At 39.5% G+C, this 19,592-nt stretch overlaps 2 protein-coding genes across 5 annotated transcripts in view; one reads left to right on the top strand and one right to left on the bottom strand.

Moving 5' to 3' along the window:
* LOC140268724 (SLAM family member 5-like) overlaps positions 1-19,592 on the bottom strand; it is a 101,870-nt gene that overhangs the window by 60,639 nt on the left and 21,639 nt on the right. The gene's annotated exons all lie outside the window — the stretch shown is intronic.
* Positions 4,353-18,347, top strand: LOC140269041 (ATP-sensitive inward rectifier potassium channel 10-like). 3 transcript variants are annotated; one of them, XM_072364067.1, is made up of 6 exons: positions 4,353-4,627; positions 11,055-11,394; positions 13,871-14,082; positions 14,307-14,438; positions 15,017-15,194; positions 16,271-18,347. In XM_072364067.1, exons 2-6 carry the CDS (start codon positions 11,055-11,057, stop codon positions 16,666-16,668), a joined length of 1,260 nt encoding a protein of 419 aa, XP_072220168.1. In that variant the 5' UTR covers positions 4,353-4,627; the 3' UTR covers positions 16,669-18,347. The 3 variants fall into 3 exon arrangements, with proteins under 3 accessions (XP_072220168.1, XP_072220169.1, XP_072220167.1); XM_072364068.1 differs by lacking the exon at positions 4,353-4,627 and adding an exon at positions 6,538-6,658 and having other exon boundaries at positions 11,087-11,394; XM_072364066.1 differs by lacking the exon at positions 4,353-4,627 and adding an exon at positions 8,408-8,533.

Genomic DNA, 19,592 nt, shown 5'->3' with positions numbered 1-19,592 from the left:
TATACTAGTCTGATTCACAACAAAAAATAACCTCAGAGCATTTTAAGCAATTCCTTTTAAGAAATCACTCTACAACACTGTGTAATAATTCAATCAGATCAGACAGAATATCTGATTCGTCTTGTTTCAGGTGAGCTGACTGACGCTCTTCTAAAAGATGAAAAAAGATCCCATTTTTGAAAAGTTTAAATAAACACATCCACACTCATGCACATACATCATTTCCTGGACCCAAAACCCAAATATAATCTTACTCTCAAGCAGATATTCCTATTGAGATTTAATAAGTGTTAAAGGATGTTTTTTTTGTCACTGAACACAAGGCTCACATTGTGAGTGTGTATCTCACTCACAGAGAGCTGGCTGCTAGAAATTAAACCTTGGTATCTGCTTCCATCTGCTGGCTGAACCTGAGCGTGTAGAAAGGGCTGAGGGGGAGTGCAGATGGTTGAAAAGCTTCACCTTTTTTGAACTTGTAAAAGTTTTTCAGGACTATTAAAACACACATAAAGGTGAATTTTATCATTGTAACAGGCTTTTTTTTTCTTATTATTCTTCAGCCAAAACAACATGATATTCTATTCTATTACAAATATTCTTTATATCATGGAACTTATTCAGTGGCTAATGAATAGCTGAGTTATTTACACACTGATTGAGACGAAGATGATTTCTTGAGCAAACCCAGACTTCAGGAGCCTGTGATTGATGGAGATTTGCAACAGGTCTCTAAACTCTGTGTGACCTGGTGTCAGCGTTTTCACCTCAACTGGTAAACTAAGAGCAGCACAGGAAGGAAGTAAAACACTGAGCAGAACAGAAAAAAAATATGCACAAGCAAAGAACAGAAAGGGCTTCATAGAAGGCACAGAGAAAGGGAGGGAAAAGAGTTTCTAAGGATGAATAAAACTGAGGTAAGTCCAACAACAGCACTCACATCGAGCCAAGAGTTCTCAGTGACACACATACACACAGAGCTCTTTTTTTCTTTCTCAGCCTCCACAGAGGATGTGGGAAACGGCTGATTCTTTTTCAGGGCCAGTTTACAGCCATGTTGAAAGCCTCAGCAGTTAGTGAAACAAGATTTTTTTTAGCAAGATTAGCTTCCCCTTTTAACCCATATTAATATCAGACCAAGGTTATATCCAAACAAAACCCCAAATACCCCCTGAAACATACAGTTAAATTGTTATTTCCACATGCACTAAGTGGGGAGACTTGTCATCATCAACAGTAAATGAAAACACAGGTGTGATTGTTCTTCTCTTGACGTATCAGACTGTTTGATGCAACTTCCCCAAAACCACGACGCTTAACTCTCATTTATGAGAAGTGTGAGAGTATCTGTGTGAATGTGTCATCATACCGGTGCACAGGCATGTGAACAGCAGTTTTGTTCTAATTCACACACAATAGTGCTTAGCTAAACTCCAGTTTAGTGTAATGACAGTGATCTCATTTAAAAGAATTCTTCCTGTGTAACAAAGCATAAACAACAGCATCATTTTACTTCTCCTGCTTGTGTTTTGGAGGAGGAATAAAAATCATTAAAGTCAATTTAAAGCTGAGTTCACACTTAAGAGAAAGTTAATTCTGCAGATTTGAACAACAACGGCCACTGCACAGTATTCAAAACTGATCAAGATGAAGATCTGGCTTATCTTGGTTAAGTACTGGACAGCTGCTGTGGTATCACAGAGTTGGTGAGCAGCTCTGTTTAGCATCTTGACCACAACTCAGTCTGAAAGGTGAATTTAAGGTTGCACACAGTCATTTTAAAAGTGAGGTTTGTTTCATGCCTCTCTCCTAAAAGAGTTTGCAGTTATTCTGCAACAACACGTAGCACTTGCTCTTGATCCCAAGTGGCGCCCTTTTTGTTTCCTAGTCCAGCTTAGTTTAGTTACTATGGAATCTGGACATCAGAGCAACTGGAGTTAATGTTTGTTATCACCTGATACTGTTACAGCATTGAAATCAACCAGCATTAAACCTGCATGAAGATCTGCTGGTGGATGAGCTACATGATCTTGGATAGCTGTGAAACCAGGCAGACTGTCCTCAGCGTCACCTGATGCCTGGGGCTGGAGAAGAGGAGCAGTGAGCAGGGAGTGATAAACATACGTGGGGAGACCAAAATACGGCAAGAGGTGCAAGGGCGAAAAACTAAGCATAGCTAACAGACTGTCTCACGAAAAGGAAAATTCCAATATTTTTCAAATGGGTCTCAATTCCCCCCCTGTATTCAGGTGAAAATACTGCAAATAAATCAACACACGATCAGCAACTGCTTAATGGCTGCAGTGTAAGAACATGGATGAGTCCTCTGTGGCACAGTAAAATGGCTTTTTTTTAGCAGCTCAAAGGCTCTGATTATTATGATAACTATCTGACCACTTAGTGGAAAATATCTACTGAAGACTTCTTGAAGGAAAATAAGTCAAAGGAGTAAATTTAAACAATTAAATATCAATAACCAAGAACATACTACTAATATTTACTCTGTTTGGAGAAGATCCTGCAACTGAGGACGTCTTGGAAATGCATTGCTTTAACTGTTACTACTGCTCAAAATAAAGGATATTATAGGATAATTAGGAAAATTAGCTAAAGAGAGACAAAAAAAAGTTTCTCAAATCAGACTTTTTCCCCTGTTAAATTTAACATTTCAACTCACGTAAACGTACTTGCTTTTGATGACCTCCTCAAGTTGCTGTTTCGCAAAGTGCAGTGAGGGTTGTTAACATGTTTAATTCAACAGAAATGATAAAAAAAAGTGCACAGTTACCTTTGATATAACATCAAAACAGTCTTCTCTTCACATTTTGCAGCTTGTCACGGTTTTAACTGCTTTTAAGTTAATATACATATATCATGCAGCTCCTGACGTGAAGTAGCCATAAGGGTCAAACACACAATTCAAATTTAGTCTCTAATTTACCCTTTCACATACTCTCACAACATACTCTTTAGCATGTAGACTGCCTCTGATGTTGGTTGTTTGAAGTTTTCCTCGGCTCAGAGATCTCCTCATTGAGAAAATTAAACTGATATGTCAGTGACTTTAGATTTCAAGTCAGACATCCCTTCTTATTAACTAAATAATTTTTGTCTTATTTTTTGTAGCAGTGAATGTTCTCTGAACCTGCAGAGCACCATTTGCTTTTGCATGTTTAGTGTGGGACCAATAAGCATTATTGCATTATTTTTCAGAGACCAAAGGCTCTCAGAGCCACTGCTGCTTGGTCACACATACTACTCTGTCTGCAGGACGACTAAATACAGATAACAACATCTTAACCAGTCATTTTGTCATGTGACCTTTGCACTATATCTATGCGAAGAGGACGTAAGACATGTGGTGATATGTCACTCTTTTTTCACAGCAAAGTGTCTTGATCTGTTGAAGGCCTCCCATGTAGGTCCTCCGTGGTGACATGCAGCTGCACAACTACTCGACTGAAGTGCTCTTGAGCAGTAGAAGGAATCTATTTCAAATCCTGAGAGGCCAGCAGCAAGAGAGTGGAAACTGATTTTTCCTAACAGCTATCATGGTGTTTGGGGGTTATATCGCCTTCTCGTACACTTTGAACCAGGCCATGTCCCATAGACTCTTCACCACATTTAACCGACGGTCCTCATCGACTCTCATCTTTTTAGTTAAATAATGCTTTGTCACCCTCTCCTGAGGCAGAATAAGGGGCTGTATTCACCTCACGGACGTCTCTCTTTATGTGTTTGAGCTTAACAGGACACTCCGTACAGATGCTCTTGGACACAACAAACGCCGGCCACAGAAACCGTGAATAGGGGGCTCTGTGGTTTCCCCTAAAAGAGGTTTTGTGTGTTTATCTGTGTGCATGAGTGGTTGTGTGTGCACCTTCTGCAGGGGGTGGTTTATAGGGGCCCTGTGCTGGCATCTGCACATGTTTCTTTGTGGAGAATGTGCATGTGAAGTCCAAAACACGTGCATCCACACGAGTGTGTGCAAATTTGAGCACATTTTGGACATGGTGCCTTTAATTGTGAGGGTGCAATGCAAGAAGAAATGCAAATAATTGAATGATTGAAATATATTGAATGTATTGAAACTAATTTATTCAGGACTGTTTATTGAGGAAGCATTGATGGTGCACAGGATCAATCAAAAATTTGGACACCACTACTCAGTGAAAGCATTTGGTGTCCAAAGTCTTGTTTGGTACTGTAAATATGTTTTTTGTGACTGTAGGGGTGATGAATTATTGTGGCCATCACACAGACTTAAGCAGGACACAACAGGAATTCAGGAACAGGGGAGAGAGGGACACAGAGGGATAGAGGAAAACTGAGAGAGGGAGACCTTTTATAAAGCCTGCCAGTTTGGGAAGAATTTGCAGGCAGAGAGAAGGGGCTTTGGGTCCGAAACGGGAGCCTGATGAGCCAATGACTGTTCCCATAATTCTCCTCAGTGGTGTTCCGTGTCGGAGAACGCATGCTGCAGAAGTAACTCTTGCAGAATTACTGTCCCGCTCGTGTCCTGTGAGCATGCGTATGACAACAAAGAAGACATGTGGACCAAAAGCTGAGGCTCCAGGCTCCTAAATCCTCTCTGCACAGCTTAATTAGATTGCAGTCCACTCTGAAAAAGGTAAGCAAATTGATTATTCAACAGAGTGAAGTGCAAATAAAGAAATAAATCAAAAGTTGGTAAAGCAATAATGCTAATTTGTTTGCTGTATTAACAAAGGAAAACTTCTGGATTTGTTATACAGTCAATAAGGCACACTTGTGATATAATTAGTATAATTTTAGTATAGATTTGTAAATTTGACTTTGTGTTTGATTTTATATCTTTCTATATCAGGACATATTGTGCAGTTGATCGTGAATATACTTTTTTTTTTTTATTATAAACCTAAAAACTTATATCAATCTAAAATAAACTGAAGGGATTTCTTTGGCTAACTTTAATATTTGTAGATTAATGTTAAATTACACATTTCCTTACACATACCCTGTGTTTTCTTTTTATTAACGAGGAATTTATTACATAAACATGATAGAGGTTAACGTATAAATCCTTATGTAATAAGCTTGAATTGTTCCTCTGCTGTACTCCGATTTGGTGACACCTGTAGAGCCTGCAGGTGAAGTTCAGAAGATGCAGTCATACAGGCAGCACCACAGGATCGTCAGACATCAAATTGAATTCATAGATTTAGCAAAAACTAAAATATCTGGACAGACTTCCCTCATTATCTGCTTTTAAAGCAACTGAAATAACAAACATAATGTTTTTTAACCTGAACTGTAAAATATACATATAGTAAGACTATAATATTCAAACAGAGTGGCCCTCAGAAACTCACACATCGTAAAATGAACAGATTAAACCCCGGTTGAACTGACAACACCAGCCTTACAGATGCAAAGGTCACAGAACAGAACGTCTCAAACTACAACAGTATGTAAAAAGTCAAGAAATTGTTACTTTACATTTCAAACATCAGGTTGTGTGCAGAGTTCATGTCATTTAAATTTGAATCAGTTCATCAAAAACAGATTTATGCTGTTTGTAAAGTTCAAGTTGCTGGTGAGCACTTTGCAGCTTTATTCTTCACAACATCCCCGTAACCACAGTAGAATATTATATTAATGACTTTGTTTAGCTGCCTGATTCACAACAGTTTGTGGTTTCATATCTGAAACTCATGTACGGAAGCTAATATAGGAACTCTCAGAAGTTAATCTGCAAATTGGGGGAAAAAAAGAAAGAAGTTGTAAACTGGGTTTAGTTTATGTTCAATAAATCCCATCATGTTTGGGTGTCTTAACTGATTCTTTTCATGCACGTAAAGTTAAATTATTTGAGGTAATGGAAGGATAGAAAAAGACGAAAAAGTTATTGTAGGTAAAAGCAAAACAAACTGAGGGGAGAGAGAAAGAAAAAGCGTGTGTTTCTTTGTGTGTGTGTGTGCATGTGAAGGGGAGAAAAGGGGAGATGGAGGAGGATTACTCCTCACTCCAGAATACTAATGAGGCCTTTTGTCAGAGATCTTTCTCTCTCTCATTTCCTCTCCCTTTCACACATGCACGAGCACGCAGTCGTGTGTTCTTCCATCACTTCGGAGGACATTACATTACTTACCTGAACTGTTATCGTTCCTTTTCGACTGACTTTTTGTCTCCAAGAGGAAGTAGAGTTCCCACTCTGTGACACACAGCAGATTTATGTCCTATCAACACGACATAAAACTCACAAAATAAATTCTGTTACTTTTTCTAAAGAAAAGAAAGTCACACATGCAACTCCTACAGTAACATACCCCAAAAGAAAACGCATGTAATTGCAGTCCCACTCTCACATAATCAAACATGTCCACACACACATGGATGGGCACGGAGTGGTTTTTGTCAATGGCATCTTTTGTTTCTTTTATCTCAGCTCCCAACAAAGCATTCCTGTGTACACAGAGGAGAGAGGGAAGGAAGGAGAGAGAAAGGGGAGAGTAGAAAAAGAGGGGAAGAGGGAGGGAGATCAGGGAAAACATCCAGCGCCTCTTTGTTTGACCCCAAAAAAAGTTTTGATTTTGTTTTTGGATTTGGCTCAGCGAGGCTGCAGGGCAGTACAGTAAAGTTGTGGCGTTGCCATGGAGATGGAATACATCCTACTGGAGAGGTTGGTCAACATTTTCCCCTCATTTACTCCCATTTACTCCATTAGTGATTCTATATTTGCCCGCGGTGGAGGGTTTTTTTCCTTCTCAGAGACATGTGAGTGTTATTGTGTGTCTGTGTGTGTGAAAAGAGTTCAAAGAGTGAAGTTTTCAACTGTGCCATTGCAATAATGAAGCTCACTCTTGTATAATCACAGAAGTGTGACGAAATTAGGTCTGATTGGTTATGTAAGCCACAATCAAACTGAAAGGACCTATTTTGATTTAATAGCCAAAAGTAAATGGACATATCTGTTCTGTTTCTGTATTCCTCTATGTACATTGTTTGGGCAAGTTAGTCCACGTATGAATGCAAAGCTCAATTTTTGCTCTTGAGCCCAAATGGAAGTTAATGGAGGAATAACATTCAGCGTAAAAGCACTTAACAACCCCGCCTAACTCCTCTTTAACTACAAAGTCATGCTGTTGTCATAGATGCAGTACGTGGTTTAGCATTGTCTTACTGAAATATGAAAGGCCTTCCCTGTAAAAGATGTCATCTGGATGGGAGCATATGCTACTCTAAAGTCTGTATATATACATGTCAGCACTGATGGAACCTTTCCAGATGTGCATCGGATTCTTAGGCACTAATGACCGTGACACATACCATCAGAGATGCAGGCTTTTGAAGTGAAGGCCTCCCTTTGTCGCCTCAAACTAATTCAAAACGCTACAGCTAAACTCATCACTGGTACAAAGAAGTATGAACACATCACCACTGTGCTTGCTTCCCTTGACTGGCTTTGTGTTAGGTTTTACATTGATTTCACAATCTTGCTGCTTACTTTCAAAGCCATAAATTGCCTTGCCCTGAAATACATCTCAGACTTATTGACCTGATATGTGTCCTCCTGACCACTGAGACCCACAGATAGTGCTCTTCTTGCTAAATCCAGCTCATAGGTTGTGACAAAGTGTGATCAGGCTTTTTCCATTAGAGCCCCCACTTTATGGTGCTCTCTACCTGCTGCACTCAGACATACAACTTCTCTTGACACCTTTAAAACCCTACTTAAAACTGTCCTTTTCCGGAGCGCCTTTGGTATAAGTCTGATGAATGTATTACATATTGTATTGCTGCTAATCTGGCTGTCTGTCCCCTCTTTTGTTTTTAATTCTGCTGCTATGTTAAGCACCATTGTTACATTGTTAGAAAAGAGCTATATAAATAAAGCTTTATTATTATTACTATTATTATCATTATTATCTATGTTTTTCTGAATCCCCTTTTATACTACATGCAAATCCCTGTTGCCAGGTTCCAAATTTTCATAAACTATAAGACAGAAATGAGTATAGGCTGAAGTAAGATAGTTAACTTATAAAGATTATAATGTAAACCACTTACTTTTGGACAGATACTCATTTGAACTTTACATCAGTAGACTTTTATGTTCTGCTCTGATGTGTGCGAGCAGGCTTTACTGAGAGACCTGTGAGGATCCAGAGTGTGAGGCTCTAAAACTGAGAAAAAAGACCTGAAAGCACATAGAAAGCAAATCTGGCTCTTTACCGACCACACTTTCAGATCTGTCTCCAATTTCCACTCTTTGTCCACTCTTTGTCCACTAAAGGCCTCTCTGCTTAGAACTAACAGTAACCTTCTTTAAAATAAACCTGATCTAGATAAACCCCTGAGTTTTTAACAAAGATTGACTCATTCAAGTTACTCTTCTCCTCTCCTTCCCATAAATGAGTCTCTGTGTGGATGTTTTGTTGCGGTAATGCACTGCATCGTCATTCTAATTCTACTCTTCTTTCTCATGTCTTTTCCTTCTCCTTATCTACATCCACTGTGGGTAATCCTCTCCATTGGCCTGCATGGTTTGTTGAACGTAAGTGAGCGGGTCAAATTGTGTGTGAGATACAGTAACTGTCTGTTTGTGTGTGACAGTACACATGATGTATGATTGAAGACATGCAGGTTATGTCTAAAATGGAAAGAGAAATGAGTGAAATCTTATGCTAAGAAATAGACATTACAAACTGACAAGTGGCATAAATCTAAAAAATGCTTATTAAACAATGAGGGGTAACTGATACGTGAATAAAGATTCAAACTGATCGTGACCTGTTATTACAGCTGTCTACATGTCTTATCATGTGCCCGATGCTAGAGTTGAGTTCTGATAAGAAAGTAAAGCCACGCTAATAGATTTGTAAAGCCAACACGTCATCAAACCTAAACAACAGAATAGATATATTGACAATGCTGCAGACGAGGATGCATGACTCAAAGACAGGACTTTTATGTTTTGCTGTTATTGTTGTTCTTCTTTAGTAAGTTCTGGTTAGTTTGAGTAACTGGACAGTTTATTGCTGAGCTAAGCCAGTTGGAATCTACATTTTAAAAGTGTCCTTTGCCGGGGAAAGAAACAACCCCCTTGCTATAACATGCATCCTGAAAATGGCAGTTTTTGATGATTTAGAACTAGGCAACCTGAACTGATTCTGTGAACGATCTACAACATTTGATGCCTTCAAAACATGTTCCCACTGGGCAAGATTTCACAGAAGCACCCTTGGGATATCCAAGGCTTTGCACAACCTGAGACAGTTATGACAGGGTATGTACGGTACTTTCTTTTTACACAAATGTTAAGACAGTTCAGCAAGGTCAGTTGTGAGGTGTGGTGATAGTTTTGGCTTCACAAATTAGCTTTAGGTTACTAAGCTACTCCGTTAGGTTCAGAAAAGATCACGGCTTTGTCTAAAGTTTCACAACATTAATCCTGGGTTAGAAGGCAAACATCTCTGCAACAAGATCTTCTGAGTTATCGAGATGACACTGCCACTGCTATTTTTGGGTGTTGTGCATCACACAAATAATCACTCCCCTCCCCCACCGAAGGGTAGCACCATCACTGCCACAATATGTAACAGGGATTTACAGCCTTATCCTTTTGTTACTTCGTACCTGTTAAAGTTAATAAATTGAACTTCCTATCAGTAGAGTGGAAAATAAACTAGAATCAACATCAACATGATTAGGCTATTATTGCAAATACATGTTTATCTTGCCTCTGTCTTCTGGTTATCATTAATGAGACAATTCAGATTATCAGTTGAAATAATCCGTAAATTAAGTGTAATTCATCTGCAGACATTCATGTTGTATAATAAAAGTTTTAGTGGCCCCAGATGCTCATCAGTTGTTGCTGTTTGCAGTGTTTCAGTATTTGTTTTCTGTTTTTTGTGAATGCCACTGTACGGTTGTCTGTCTTACAAGTATTGCCTTAAATTGCGGTACACATATTGTCAAATTAATGAGAATATATTCAAATTTGTGAGGGTTTTCTTACAGCTTTGCTTTCTTGGATTGGACTCCCCAGGACTACAGCAGTGCATATAGTGTTGTAGACACACTTACCCATTTGGGTTAAGGCGAGATATCACAAGATATAACTTGGGGCGGGCTTCAGTATAGCTGGGTGAGACTGCAGCATGAGTTCACCACATTTGTGCATACCTCCACATTACGAGGCCCTATGAAAAGTGCATATTCAGCATTTAGGGAGGGTTGGCTCTCCTCTTGGACACAAAAAAATATGAATTTCTATAGACTTAAGTGTATAAGTAGCAGATTATTTATTGAATACTAACATGCTGGTATAATTTCTGGGACCAACAAGACAAATGTATCTGATTTCTTTTTAATTCATCTTACAATAATTTGTTCAGGATTAATTCAATCTTAATGGTCTCTATGATGGTCATGTGATTTAGAGGGTTACATTTTCTGTCTCTAAAGTTTAGAGTTTAACTTCAGGCTTGAGAAACATATCTGATTTCATAAAATGTATTCATTCTGGATGGTTAGACAGCTTCTCAGCAAAGCTGTATGGCTGATTATTAGGTAGTTTCACTTTATAACCAGCTGAAACTGTGACACATTTCAATGAAAGTGTAACTCAGGACAAATAACTAAAAGAAGCTCACACTATTTTTTGCAAGCACGATAAAATTAGACATTTGGGGGCGTCGGGAAACTCCCTGTGAAGCTCCATCAAATTTCATCTGAAAAAAATAATGGTTAAGTTAATTAAGTGGTACTAATAGTTTGCTGCTTATTTATGAAAAGTAGCAGTTGTTAATATTTTTTAGACAAACAAGGTGACATTTTCGTGACTCATTTAAGATGAGAAGGGAAGTTACCAAAATCTACAAAGTCAATGTGGGAAATTTGCGGTTTTCCCCTGAAATTTTGACAGGAAGTCTGCACTCTTATCAAATGCTGTGGGTGTTTGGGTGTGATGATGTGTGATAGTTTAGAAGTTTAAGAATTCTAGATAGTTCACAAAACAGACCAACGAAGTCTGAATAAATTTAACATAATTTTGTGCTGTTATTCACCAGATGACATCTGCTACACCGCCCTCCTCTCGTAGCTCTTCCCCTCATAAAGTTTGCCACTCTCAGACGCAGACAGATGTTTTAAAACCTTTACTGGGAGGTGGCACATCAGGTGGGGCCGGGAGGAAAAGAAGGCGTGTCCTGTCCAAAGATGGCCGCAGCAACGTGCGCATCGAGCACGTCAGCGGGAGGAGTGCCCTCTACATGCGTGACCTGTGGACAACATTTCTGGAAATGCAGTGGCGCTACAAGTTCTTTCTGTTCACGGCCACGTTTGCGGGGACCTGGTTCCTGTTTGGGGTGCTGTGGTACCTGTTGGCTCTGGTGCACGGAGACCTGCTGGGTGAGAGAACCGGGGAATGCTGAAAAAGAGAGAGCTGGCAATAGATTACAGCATAATGTACTGCCCCACATTTCAGGTCAGGTGCATCCACAAAGTTCACTTTAGCCATCTGTCATTTTTAGACAGTTTCAGTTTCAATGAAAAAGCTGACATCAGGGTTATTTTGGGTACTTTTTTTTATTGTCCCCACAAAATTCCTATTTCCCTGCAAAATCTTCTTTGGTCAAAACCTTTGAACCGTAAAACTGAAACAACATTCAAGTGGGAAGGAGAATAAAATGGTTTTTGAATGACCAGAAACTATTGACTCACCACAAACTTTCCAACAAGTTCTCCAACAGATAGAAGCATTTGGGTCGTTTATTCATAACATTAAATACAACCCATAATTGCATCATGTACATGAAAATACGACTCATATGAGTGTTTCCACATCAGATGTAGTTTTCAAGAATTTTGTTTGACAATATTTTCATATGGAAGAATGAATGGGGGGGAAGAATGTGCCCCTGTGTGAGATCAAGACCACATGACAACTGCTTTTTCACCACCCCAGCAGCACTTCACAAGAACACCTGCAGTTTAGATGTTAACATTATTTGGAAGTGGTTAGAAAATGGTCACGGGTTGGGCTGAAATAAATGATTGTTAAAACCAGATTTTCGCTCTCGTGGTGGCCATTTGGCAGGTTGCCTAAGTTACATATTAACACAATAGGCAATTAGGCAATAATATCTCTTGGGTAGAGTTAGGAAATAATAATTGGAAACGTTAAAATACATTCTTTTTGCAATGTGACCGCCACCCTAATAAATACCATTTTTAATAAACTAATAAACTTCACTTGCAGTTGCTCTCAGTTGCTCTTCTTTAAAATTAATTATAGGTATCTGCCTGCATGAACAGATGAACCATGGGCCCGGATATCATGAGTCAAATGATTCAAAAGAAAACCATGTCAGAGCTAACATTAAAGGCTAAACTGAATAAATTCAAGAAATGCACTAGAAGCCCTTGTTAACATTAAAGTATCAGTCTGCCAAAATTTCCCACTTTTACAATAAACTGACAATAGCTTGTCATCATTTGTGTTTTAATGCTCATCTTCTTGAAGTGCTGTCAGCTCAGATGAACTGGGTACTGCTCCATAGCATGCTCTCAGAAGCTGACCATTTTGGGTATTTTGGGTCATGGTCTACACCTACATTTAGGGCCTCCAAGTCTAAATCTCAGCCAAGGGATGCTTCTTCGGTCTTTATACAGTAAATCTACAATTTATTATTAAGATATCAATCATAAATGTTTTTTAGATGAGTTTCTTGTTGCCAGTTTAGTCATATTTAATAAATGCTCAAATTTTTATGACGACTTCTCAGGCTTTATTATGTCAGAGTCTTCCCTGTTTGTATCTCCAATGCTCTTGCAGCTGAGCAAAGTGAAAAAGAAGTGCAAAGCAAAGCCTTCAGAAGGATGTGAAAAATTTAGGTGAGACTGACAGCAGGGACGGAGGTGCAATGTTGAAGATAAGATGCTGTCTCAGCTGAGTGTGGTGGAAACATCAAGTCTTTTATCACCTGTTCATCTGTTCATTGAGCTCCTCTGGCTACCCTTAGCCGCCCGCATCAAATTCAAGTCACTGATGTTAGAAACAAAGTGCTTAATGGAACGACTCCCATCTACTTGAATCTACACCACGCTTAAGACAATCCAGACTCTTTTCATGTGTTGTTCCACGATAGTGGAATGACCTACCGAGCGCTACCAGAACAGGGTCTATCTTCAAGAAACTCTTTAAGACCCAGCTCTTCAGCTCTTCTCCTATCCTAGCACTTACCCTGCACTTCCCTACCCCCTCTACGGCACTTTATCTTTCTGTACTTCCCTCTCTGCCTGCACTCTATCTCTTTATTGTCACCTTTGACAGAGTGTGACTAGTGTTTTCCTTCTCTGTAGCTTATTGTTATCTTTGATGTTAGCTGTAATGTTATATCCTCATTTGTAAGTCGCTTTGGAAAAGCATCTGCTAAATGCATAAAAATAAACCTTCTATTTGTTCAATTTAAAGAAAGTACAGCACTTTTTTAAAAAGTTTATGCTGGTTGGGTGCTTCATAAATAAATTAATGCATATCATGTACTATAAAATTTAAACATAATGTGGATTACTTAGTTTTGCAGCCTTACTCAAGGACGACCATGTATTGGCATGTTTTAGTTCCTGAATTTGACCATAACCTCAGCTTAATAAGAACAGACATCCACAGAAGATCATGTAACAGAAAATAACTGCTCCACCCACTCTTACTCTGACATTAATCTGTTTCCTGTTTCCACTGTTCGCTCTATCTCTAAAAAAAACACACATAATAAAAGCAGAAATGAAAAAAAATCTTGCAGCACAGAATTTGTTATCAGTTTTCAGTATTTTAGAATAACCTCAATGAGTTCTTGTTGTCTTTTCAAACATGTTCCTCCAGAGTTTGACCCTCCATCAAACCACACACCTTGTGTGATGCAGATGCAGAGCCTGACAGGAGCCTTCCTCTTCTCTCTGGAGTCCCAGACCACCATTGGTTATGGTTTCCGCTGCATCACTGAAGAATGTCCAGCTGCTATAATCCTCCTCATTGTCCAACTAGTCCTCACCATGCTCATGGAAATCTTCATCACTGGTACCTTTCTGGCCAAGGTAGCCTAACATAAAGATCAAACCGCAAAGTGAGATGGAGTTAAAAGAGAGAATCAATGCTGAATATTAAAAAGAATCCATGCATTTGTGTGTATTCCCTTGCTTCACTTTGTACAGCTACTTTCTGTGGACATTCAGTCTTATTTCAGGCATAAGACTCTTACATAAATGTAATCTAAGAGTATTTGATGAAGAGTAGAACTGATTGAGTCTGTCCTGATCAGCTTGCAAGGCCCAAGAAGCGAGGTGAGACTGTGAAGTTCAGCCAGCATGCTGTTGTGTCGACCCACGAGGGCCGACCCTGCCTGATGATCAGGGTGGCCAACATGCGCAAGAGCCTACTGCTGGGGTGTCAGGTGAGTGCAAACGTAGACAAAGATCGTGAAATTCCACTCTTTTATCATCATAACTCTTAAAAAACTCTTTTCAAAAATATTTTCAGGTTTCATGAGACTGAGCGATGAGGCTGCTCCCACTCAGATGACGTTTTATGCTGCTGTTTTGTCGAAATACCTCGGCTTTAGAAATCCATACAGAGGGGAACCTTTAGGAGGTTAAACAATGAAACTGTGTATATCTGAGTCATTTTGCAATGTGCATGACTAACACTGTGAAACAGTGTATGCGAAATCCAAATATTACCGTGACTGAAATGCAAACTGAATTAAATAGATGAACAAGGAGAGTATCTTGAGCTCAGGTCTCCAAGCACTGATTGCCCCCACCGCCCCTCCAGGCCTTTATGAGGACCATGTTGTCTTCGTTCACAAGTGAACACTTCAGAGAGATGTTGAAGCATTTGTTGTAGGCATCTGATGTTGTCATGGTGTCTCATTCTGGTCTTTTTTGTGACAGAGGTTGGAATGTGTTGGGGCAGCTAGTGAATCTGTCATCAAGTTAAGCTAAAATGACTTCTGCACAATGTTCCCTTCAGGTGACGGGAAAACTTCTCCAGACATCTCATACAAAAGAAGGAGAGACGGTTCGTCTGGATCAGAGAAATGTGCCCTTTCAAGTAGACACCTCCAGTGACAGTCCCTTCCTCATCCTGCCTCTCACTTTTTACCACTTCATTGATGAAAACAGTCCGCTGCAAGCCTGGGCAGCCAAAGGTAAGTTTGGTCGATAAAGCAGTTAAAAAATAAATAAAAAAGTTAAAAATATTTAACTTTTTTACAAATCTCTTCAAACAACCTACTTCTGGGATAGTTAAGCAGCTTCTGTAAATCCTTTCTCTCCATTTATTTTGGTGACATCAGAACTGGTAGGAGGGCAGGGCTTCAAAATGGATTCTTTTTTAACATCAAGCACATCGATTACCATGTTTTTGGGTAGTTTGTCCTTGGTGCATCAGATGTTTGGTTACACAGAACCTCTTGGAAAAAGCATCATTGTAAAGTATTCGGAAAACCTTGAAATGTATCGATCAATATCTATCAAATGTGAATTTCAACAAAATAGATTTTAGAACTTCTAGCAGTGGAATGTTTTTTTTTCTGTATGTTCAGTGATGATCAGCGGTATTTACTGATGTGAAAGCAGCATCTATTTTTATCTGTTTCCTAATCAGTAACGCCCTTGATTTAATGTATGAACATAAGCAAGTTTCTTTCAGCTGTTCCTCGAGTATTTAACACCAGGTCGCATGTTACAAGACACCCTAGCACATGACATTCTGCGATTACTGTTAATCACGTTGTGAATGTGGCTGATTTACATTAAATGTACCTCATAGCTCAAGAATATAAATTTACCCAGGAATCTGCGGACGATGACTAATGAACTCTGAAGTAAAGAAAAAAATACTTCCTCTTTTTTGAGGTTGGCGCACTTGGTTGATGTTAAAAAAATACTCATGCACTGAGCTGAAAGAAGTGCGTAGCGGGCCTAGATTTAGCTCAACTCTTCACAATTCAGGACAATTCTGTTCATTCTTCAGTTTACTCTACATCCTTTGCTCCACAGTTACTGCGTGCCAATGTTTTTCCTTCATTCAGTTCCTGCTTTCATTTCCATCTTTTTGCAGATGACGAATATTGCTCGTATGAAATTCTCTCGAGAGCATTACCAGTGGAGCCCTTAAGTTAAACATTTGCATTAAATTAAAACTTCCTTTCTCCCATTTTTCTTTTCCATCCCTCGCCTCATCTTCTTAAACTTCACTGACCATCTCATTTCCTTCAATCAGGAGGTGGTTGGACAGATCCAGAATTAGCCGACTTTGAACTGCTGGTGATCATGAGCGCCACCGTGGAGCCAACCTCTGCCACCTGTCAGGTTCGCACCTCCTACCTGCCAGACGAGATCCTCTGGGGGTACGAGTTCCCCCCTGTAGTCTCCCTCTCCCCATCCGGCAAATATGTCGCAGACTTTGCCTTCTTTGACAAAGTGGCAAAGACCAAGACTACCCCCATCTTCAAACCATCCAGCCCCGACCACAGGTACCAGAGCAACGGAGGTGGGCCCGTGTCCGAAGTGTCAGATCCGGAGAAGATTCGTCTGGAGCAGAGCTACAGGGAGCAGAGGGGCGAGGACCGTGGACGGGTCAGGGAAACGCCTCTCAGTGTTCGCATCAGCAATGTGTGAACAGATAAATTGGCTCCTAAGGGAGAGTTTCATAGAGAGAAACGCGAGAGATTGTCAAGTTCAGTGTCAATAGCATGCCAGTGAAACATATCACAACAGCCTGGGAGACTTTTTGTTAAGACTGATTTCAGCTTTTATCGTGAGGATTTAAAGAAAACAAACATAGGAAACTGAAGACTACTGTATGTTTGCCGGGATATGACACGCTTTATACTGGTTAGACTGTATTCATATGGTGATAACACAGCCTAACTGCAGCTACTATCTACATCTGTATCCACTTTTCAAGTAAAACAAACAACAGGTAAAATCATTTATACAGTAAACACAAAGATACATGTTAAAACAAGCAGTGGAGAGTAAATCTTAGTGGGTTTTTTTCTTATTTTTCCCAGTGGACTAACTAGTTCCACCCACTCTTATATATATATATATATATATATATATATATATATATATAAAACACAGTATACAGAGAGAAACTGATTCCCAGAGAAGTGTGGAACAATGTGAATTGTTCTGAATTTTCAAGAGTAAACGAACATGTACATGATGGTTAGGGGAAATAAGCCGACATCGTGAGCAGGAAACACCCACCCTCTTTTCAGAAAAGAGGAAAATTATATTTTATTCCTCCCCCAAAAAGATGTAAATGTGCGGTTAGTACATCAGACTTTAAGACGAACTTTAACAAACCAGGAAGGAAGTTGTCAAAAATACATGAAACAAATGTATGTTCTCTTGTGCACGTACATAGTAATTTATAAAAGTCAGGTGACTTTGAGTTCAAGCTTGTACTTTTCTCCAGTGAGAAAAGCTTCTGCAGTCTATCAAGAGCTCAAAATATCTCACCTTCAACTTCCTCTGTCATGATGTTTCCTCATTTCCTGTTGACTCACTCACTAAAGAGTGCTGTGAAAATGTTGCACCACAACTGGAGTGTAGACCTAACTTATACTGAATCTTTAAAAGTTGTAGATATGTTATGCATGACAATTCTTGCTGTTTCAAAACAAAATTTTAGCACTTTATGTAAGTACTTGATGTACATTTGTGCCTTCAAAGGGTTAGCTGACTATGTGTGATATATTACTTGAGTAAGACAGTGTTTTAGTAGCACCGACAGCAGTTAAACATGGGAAACAGAATTTGTGGCAGTAATTGTAAAGAACAAAACAGGCAACTGCATCCCACAAAGCTAATTGTAATTGCTGTTTTGAGGCAACTAACAGAAGAAGTCATGTTTTCTCGCTTGCACTTATTGCACAAGCATGGATGTGAATGCCATTTGGTGTTTGCATTTGTGGGTTAAACATTGGAGAAACTCTCACCTCTGTGAGAAGTAGCAGCAGTCAGCCTATTCAGATATTTGTAGGTACTAACACTATCTAATTAACAAAAGAAGTCATTTTGTTGAAGCCCTTCTTTTTCACAGTGACTTAAACGTACTCTGGTGACCAAACCGGAGCTGAAATGGGAGACTGTTAAGGTGAAACCGTGATGGTTTTGAAATGAAAGATGAAGCGAGGCTGACTGGAGTTGATATGAAAGGAGGTGGAAAATGAACGTATTTGTAATGTTTTCTCCATTAGCATCAAATCCTGGAGTTTTTAGGAAGGAGAGTCTAAATCAGGCGATTCTATGAGAACTGACTTAATAAAGCTGTCTATTAAATGTTATATTTGGGCTTATGTCTTTTATATGAAATTCTTCAAGGTTGAGAAAAGCTGAATACCTGGTGTGTCACACACTCAAATTGCGAGTGTGTACAGTAGAGCATCCAGGTTATAGTAATCTAAGTGCTTGAAAAGAAGTGGACTTCTTGGCATCTTGTCAGGCTCTTTCCAGCTGGTTCCTTAGGAGTGAAGAAACTGAATACCCCACAGATTATCATCGGTTACAAACACCCACTGTTTCAGTCTGAGACGCAGACAACACACAGTCATTCCCAACCAGAACAGCTCCGATTGAGGGCTCAAAAGAGCCGCTGAGTGGGATGATAACGCTATGAAATGAATGCCACACTGGTCACTGCGCAGGCTAATTTGATGTCAACACAGCACCCAACCATTTATACAGATGTCCTGACATTTTATCCTACCCATCGGGACGTCTTACCAATGCTTTCTGCGCATGCGTACACCGCCATTGCTCATAAATCCACGTAACCCTCAACAGGTGAGTATTAATTAATTGTTCTCCACTTTATTAGAGTTAATGACCCCCCCCAAATAACACTGGAACAGTGATTTTTTTTTTCTGTGACCTTGACTGACATAATGTATGGTCCTTGGCTCTATATTTTTTTCTCGTGATTTTGTGAATAACTATGAGAACATAGCTTAAGTGCTGACTTTGTGAACACGAGCGTCTCCAGTAACTTTATACAGTAACTCTGTTATTAATAACTGTACGTTATTGAGCTTATAATTAGTGTTAGCCACTTAACCCCGTGTGGAAGGGAGGAACAGGAAGTCCAGAACTTAGAACAGGCAAATGGGGTGGAGTTAATAAAAGGGGCTGGAAGGCTCATTTGGGCCTTTCTTCCTGCACTGACACACCTGGGAGCAGCTGAGCTGAGGCCTTTGTTTGAAGCTGAGTTGGTAGGCTCTACTTTTTAGATGTTTGAAAGCATGATTTTAATATTACTTGATCACTAGAGAATAACCATTTGGCTGTTTATTTGTGGTATGAATTGTTTGTAGGCATTCTATGTTGGGGGAGGACTGATCTATTGAATGATTGTTTAAAGACATCAGCCAGGAAGGAGGTACGCTTAAGCAGTGCTGACATATTTTAAAATAGATTTTATTCTTTCTGCAACAAAACTAACATGATTATCTTTGAATATTGCCCCCAGTCACCTGCATGCCCAACTGGAATGAAGGATTATGTTCCAGTGTGAAAGGTTTTCAATGGAAATG

The sequence above is a fragment of the Leuresthes tenuis genome, unplaced genomic scaffold (assembly GCF_036924035.1).
Source record: "Leuresthes tenuis unplaced genomic scaffold, fLeuTen1.0.hap1 SCAF_14, whole genome shotgun sequence".
Classification (NCBI taxonomy): domain Eukaryota; kingdom Metazoa; phylum Chordata; class Actinopteri; order Atheriniformes; family Atherinopsidae; genus Leuresthes; species Leuresthes tenuis.
Note: the sequence above shows the minus strand (reverse complement) of the source record. Positions and strands in the feature narration are given on the sequence as shown.